The 6641-nt window shown below is 45.5% G+C and overlaps 1 gene segment (V, D, J or C); it reads left to right on the top strand.

The window, feature by feature from the left end:
- The first annotated feature begins 5584 nt into the window (after positions 1 to 5584).
- LOC122191836 lies at positions 5585 to 6233 on the top strand. The segment is given in 2 exon segments: positions 5585 to 5635; positions 5733 to 6233. Coding segments are annotated over 2 exon segments (429 nt in total).
- The last annotated feature ends 408 nt before the right edge of the window (positions 6234 to 6641 follow it).

The following is a 6641-nucleotide window of genomic DNA, read 5'->3' as shown; positions in this document are numbered from 1 at the left end:
CATGCTTGCAATAAAAACAAAAAATGATTACTTAAAATGGATGATTTCCTGATCCTTATTTCGTGACGTATTTCCCTAAGTCTGGTAAAAAGATCCTGACAAATATGTTTTTGACTATATCCATGCTCAGAACAGTCTAAGCCTTGAAAATGGTAGGCAGTTTTGTGTATTAGGACTGGCTGTATTTGTCATGTAGATGTCTTGTTTCTTGAGGGTACGTAAGAGGTTCAGCCTCCTACAAACTCTGCCGGTCTTAGGTGATGAGGTCTCTCCTTCCAAAAGTCCACACTTATGCTTAAAGGCTTAGAAGTAAAAATGCTCACTGTAGAATTAGTGAATGAGGTTTGTTTCTGCCCTTTGTTCACTTTATTCACCTGCTGTTACGTGACAGGATACTGTGAATCATGTTTTTCTCAAAATTCTTTTACTCTCTATTAAATACTTAAGTGTTACTGCTATGTAGAGTCGTAAAAAGACAAGACTCTAAGTTTTTCTATTTTTTTATAGAGCAGGAAAACATTTGCCATTAGTCTCTTTGGGGTATCTTACAACACAAAGCATACTAGAGAGTTAAGTTATCTGGATTCAGAATGTGGCTTGAAAGAATCACAGAATCACAGAATCACAGAATTGTAGGGGTTGGAAGGGACCTCCAGAGATCATCGAGTCCAACCCCCCTGGCAAAGCAGGTTCCCTACAGTAGGTCGCACAGGTAGGCATCCAGGCAGGTCTTGAACATCTCCAGAGAAGGAGACTCCACCACCTCCCTGGGCAGCCTGTTCCAGTGCTCCGTCACCTCACTGTAAAGAAGTTCTTGTGCATGTTTGTGTGGAACTTCCTATGCTGCAGTTTCCAGCCGTTTCCCCTTGTCCTGTCTCCACTCACCACTGAAAAGAGTCCGTCCTTGCCATTCTGCCCCCCACACCTTAGATATTTATAGACCTGGATCAGGTCCCCTCTCAGTCTCCTTTTCTCAAGGCTGAACAGACCCAGTTCACTCAGCCTTTCCTCATAGGAGAGATGCTCCAAGCCCTTCACCATCTTCGTGGCCCTCCGCTGGACTCTTTCCAAGAGATCCCTGTCTTTTTTGTACTGGGGAGCCCAGAACTGGACGCAGTACTCCAGATGAGGTCTTACCAGGGCAGAGTAGAGGGGGAGGATCACCTCCTTTGACCTGCTGGCCACGCTCTTTTTAATGCACCCCAGTAAGCCATTGGCCTTTTTGGCCACAAGGGCACACTGCTGGCTCATGGCCAACCTGTCGTCCACCAGGACACCCAGGTCCCTTTCCGCAGAGCTCCCCTCCAGCAGCTCATCCCCCAACCTGTACTGGTGCATGGCATTATTCCTCCCCAGATGCAAGACTCTACACTTGCTTTTGTTAAACCTCATCCGTTTTTTTTCTGCCCAGCTCTCCAGGCTATCCAGGTCTTGCTGAATGGCAACACAGCCTTCAGGTGTGTCAGCCAATCCTCCCAACTTCGTATCATCGGCAAACTTGCTGAGGGTGGCCATTATCCCCTCATCAAGGTCATTGATGAAGATGTTGAACAAGACCGGACCCAGCACCGACCCCTGAGGAACACCGCTGGTTACAGGCCTCCAACCGGACTCTGCACCACCAACAACGACCCTCTGTGCTCTGCCAGTCAGCCAGTTCTCAACCCACCTCACTGTCCACTCATCTATCCCACACTTCCTCAGCTTTGTTATAAGGACGTCATGGGGGACAGTATCAAATGCCTTGCTGAAATCAAGGTAGACTACATCCACTGCTCTCCCCCTATCCACCCAGCCAGAGACAACATCATAGAAGGCTACCAGGTTGGTCAAGCACGACCTCCCCCTTGTGAACCCGTGCTGACTACTCCTGATAACTTCCTCTTCTTCCAGTTGTCTGGAGATTACATCCAGTACAAGCTGTTCCATCACCTTTCCAGGGACAGAGGTGAGGCTGACTGGCCTATAATTGCCTGGGTCTTCCTTCTTGCCTTTGTTGAAGACTGGGGTGACGTTGGCTATCTTCCAGTCTTCAGGCACCTTCCCCGTCTTCCAAGACTTCTCAAAGATGACAGAAAGTGGTTCAGCAATCACCTCTGCCAGCTCCTTCAGCACCCGTGGATGAATCCCATCGGGTCCCATGGATTTCTGAACATTGATGTTGCCTAGGCGCTCCCGGACCACCTCTTCCCTGACAGAAGGGGGGTCTTCCATTCCCCAGATCCTCTCACTAATCTCCAGGGTCTCAGATTCCCGAGGGGGAGCTTTTTCACTGAAGACAGAAGCAAAGAAGGCATTCAGTATCTCCGCCTTCTCAGCATCCCCCGTTACCAGAACACCCCCGTCACTTAGCAGGGGAGCCATATTCTCCCTAGTCTTCCTTTTACTGTTAATGTACTTGAAAAAACCTTTTTTATTATCCTTTATCCCCTTTGCCAGATTTAATTCCAGGCGGGCTTTAGCCTTCCTTGTCGCATCCCTGCAGACCCTGACAACATTCCTGTATTCTTCCCAAGTAGTCAGACCCTTTTTCCACATTTCATGGGCCTTCTTCTTTCCTTTGAGTTTGTGCACGAGCTCCTTGCTCATCCACACAGGTCTCCTGCCACCCTTTCCCGATTTCTTCCTCACAGGGACGCACCGATCCTGAGCTTGGAAGAAGAGCTGCTTAAATGCTGACCAGCTCTCACAGGCCCCCTTGCCTTCCAACACCCTAGCCCATGAGACAGCTCCAAGTAGGGCCCGAAAGAGATCGAAGTTGGCTCTCCTAAAGCCCAGGATAGCAATCCTACTTTTTGCTTTACTTCTTCCACTCAGGATCTTGAACTCCACCATCTCGTGGTCACTACAACCCAAGCTGCCCCCGACCTTTACTTCCCTGACAAGCCCTTCTCTATTAGTGAGAATAAGGTCCAGCAGTACCCCTCTCCTCGTCGATTCCTCAACCACCTGCATCAGGAAGTTGTCTTCAACACATTGCAGGAACCGTCTGGACCGCGCATGCCTTGCCACATTGCTTTTCCAGCAAATATCTGGATGATTGAAGTCCCCCATAAGCACCAGCGCCTGGGATCGTGACGCTGCTTCCAACTGTTTGTGGAAGGCCTCATCAACCTCCTCCTCCTGATCAGGGGGCCTGTGGCACACACCCACAACGGTGTCAGCCATACCAGCCCGCCCCTTGATTCTTACCCACAAGCTCTCCACTGCTACACCACTCTCCCCCAGGTGGAGTTCAATACATTCAAGCTGCTCTTTTACATAAAGAGCAACTCCACCACCCCGCCTCGCCGGCCAATCTTTCCTAAAAAGCACATAGCCCTCCATGACAACATTCCAGTCATGTGAGCTGTCCCACCACGTCTCTGTGATCGCAATGAGATCATAGCCATGTGACCGCACGCAGATCTCTAACTCTTCCTGTTTATTTCCCATACTGCGCGCATTAGTGTATAGACACTTCAGGGAGGCAGCATTCCCCTGCCACACTCCATCCCTTCGAACTCCACCCTCGTCACCCATCAAGTTCACTTTTGAGCCTTGAGCTACCTGAACCTCAGCAGTCCTCATTTTGTCCCCTTCCCCCTTCTTACCTAGTTTAAAGATCTTTCAATGAGGCCTGCCAGCTCCTGGGCTAGGATCCTTTTACCCCTTGTAGACAGTTGAGCTCCATCTGCAGGCATCATGCCAGGAGCCGAGTAAATTGCCCCATGATCAAAAAAACCAAAGTTCTTCTGCCTGCACCATCCTCTAAGCCATTTATTGATGAGGAGGGCCTTTTTGATCCTCTCAGAGTCCTTCCCCACCACTGAAGGGATAGAAGAGAAGATCACTTGCATTCCCGCACCATCCAGTACCCTCCCCAGACCCTTGAAGTCATTTTTGATTGCCCTTAGGCTTCTCTTGGCAGTATCATCACTGCCAACCTGAACTACCAATAAGGGGTAGTAGTCAGACGGGCGAATAAGCCCAGGCAGCTTTCTAGAGATGTCCCTGACCCGTGCCCCAGGAAGGCAGCACACTTCCCTCCGGGTGGGGTCAGGACGACATATCGGGCCCTCAGTTCCTTTTAGAAGGGAGTCAACAAGTTCACTTTTGAGCCTTGAACTACCTGAACCTCAGCAGTCCTCATTTTGTCCCCTTCCCCCTTCTTACCTAGAAAGAATGACAATGTGGTATTTGAATTTAGATATTCTTCTTGGATTTCACCTGTTACATTTCTGCAAATCACCACTCTAGCTCCCGACCCACATAAACTCAGACCAACGTTCTGAGTACAAAGAGATTTCTCTTTCCAGGCTAGATATCTTGACCTTAGGATGCTTTTACAGCATATCTCCCCCCACAAGACAGGTACCTCATCAGCTATCTCACACACTTGCACCCTCATCTGTGTTACTGTGACTTTGTGAAATCAGATTCTTAATATCAGCTCTGAGATTTATCCTATGGAGAAAGAGAACTTTTGTATTTTTGAGTCCAGACTTTCAAAATTTCATAGTGGCAAGTTTAAAGATGCTTCTGTCTGGTGTAATAGTCCCTGCTCCTTTTCCATGTAGTTCTGACCATGCTAAAATAGGAAAAAATGGCTTAAAATAATCACTGTGAACTTCCATTAATTCCACCAGATGGTATCCTTTCACAAAAAAAAAAAAAAAAAAAGGTTCAATGTTAGGATATTTAATTATGGCATTAGTCTCTGGGGCCTCATTTTACAGCCATAGATGGCAAATAGGACTGCTGTGATTACTCCACTATGCATCCAAAATACCAAGATTAGACTGTGATTGGTCTTCTTAAACCAGGTTAAAAGATTGTGTTAGAGGCCGCTGTGCAACAGTCACAGGAGTTAGGCTTATAGTGAGTACTGATAATGCTAAGACAACTAAAGGAAAAGAAGTTGTCAGATGTTTTCTTCAAGAACAACCTATATTTCTTTCATTTTTAGTGTGTGCCCAGGCTGCTAATGGGTCCTTATAAAGCAATCCATAAACAAGATCATGGTTGCCATCTCTGGTAATTGTAGCATATGTATTTAATCTGCACATAAAATAGCTGTTTTTCCTATACTGTACTCAAAATATTCAGTGGATGTTGAAAATACATTTTGCTGTTCCTTTAAGTCCATCAGAATCTGTAGGAAGATGGCATTAAACAGCCATAGGAATGTAGAGCAACAGAAATGTCTGTGGCACTGCTCAGTATATTAAAAAAAAAAACATACAAGAAGTAAAATAACAACAGTCTTAAACTGGTTGCACTAAAATATTTCAATTCTGGAAAGAAAATACCAGAAAGTAAAAATAAAATATACAAGATTAAATGAAAAGGTAGTTTCCATGTTTGATGCTATCCTGTCTGAGTATTTTCCATCTGTGTCAGTTTGAAAGTTTCTGTACATTTTCAAAAGGCATTAAAAACAAAACAAAACAAGTGTTTGCATGAAATTTCACACAGGAAGAAGTTTGGTTTTCAGCACAGATCTTGCTGCTGCAGAGGTGGTTGCTATTGGCTTAAGGGAAATGGAAACAGACCTATATAAATAAGTTCCTTACCAAGGCATGCTCTCTGCTTTCTGAGTCAGAAATGAGAACGTGGACAGTGTGGTGCTTGGTCTTGTGCTTCTTTGGAGCAAGTAAGGCATCAGCTGAGACATCATGCCTGTTCTGCTGGGGGGAGAATGTAGTCTGCTTTCTAACTTTTGTTTGTGTTCCTTTTGCTTTGTCTCTCAGGAGCTAAGATAACACAAAACTCAAGTCTGGTTGTGAAAGAGGATGAGAGTGCTACCCTGGGATGCAGTCAAAATGACAATCACAATAATATGTACTGGTATCTGCAGCAGCCAGGGAAGGGGCTGCAGTTAATCTATTATTCGTTTGGACCAAATCAGGAATATAAGGGTGATATTCACACTGGATACGAAGCTAAGCGGATAAGCCGAGAATATTTCCGTTTAGATCTCATGTCTGTGAAGAAGAACCATTCAGCTACCTATTTCTGTGCCTCAAGTTTGGACACAACACTTCAAAGTCACTTGCTTTCTGTACATAAACTCCTCTCCAGTACCTTCCCTCAGAAGGGAGTAGCTTCAGCACAGGGTCATGGTATGTAGGTCAAGTGGCTACTCACAAAACATAGGCTGCTGAGGAGCTGGTCCAAGAGAGGTCAAGCAGGTTCTGTTTCATTGCTGAATTCCTCTTTTCTGATCAGCAGTTCATCCTCTATCAGTCATGACAGCCCTTAAAGTTTGTCAATCAAATCCAGACATACAATGATACTCACTATGCCTGGAAAGGTTGTCCTGATATCAAGCACTGATATATATTTTTATTCAGAAATTGATGTTTTTATTCAGAAATTGCTTACATGGTCCAGATTTCTTCTGCATGAAGCATCAATTTTATACATGCTGTATCTATCCATTTGTGCCTCATACCTATGTCTTTGCTGCAGCCTGATAAGCTGTAAGACAATCTCTCCATTTAGTTTACCCCTTGCATCCGTGGATGAGTTGTGAGTACATTTCTGGCAACCTTGTGACGTTTCCTCTTGCAAGTTCTCAAAGTTCTCTTTTATTTTGAGCAAGTCTTAAACATCTGTATTTTTAAGACAAAAAAAGTAGGAGGAGCAAGCAGGATGTG

Source organism: Lagopus leucura, unplaced genomic scaffold (assembly GCF_019238085.1).
Source record: "Lagopus leucura isolate 7727_CA_CO unplaced genomic scaffold, USGS_WTPT01 3-81_obj-0_obj, whole genome shotgun sequence".
Lineage (NCBI taxonomy): Eukaryota > Metazoa > Chordata > Aves > Galliformes > Phasianidae > Lagopus > Lagopus leucura.
This window is presented reverse-complemented; position numbering and strand designations above follow the sequence as displayed.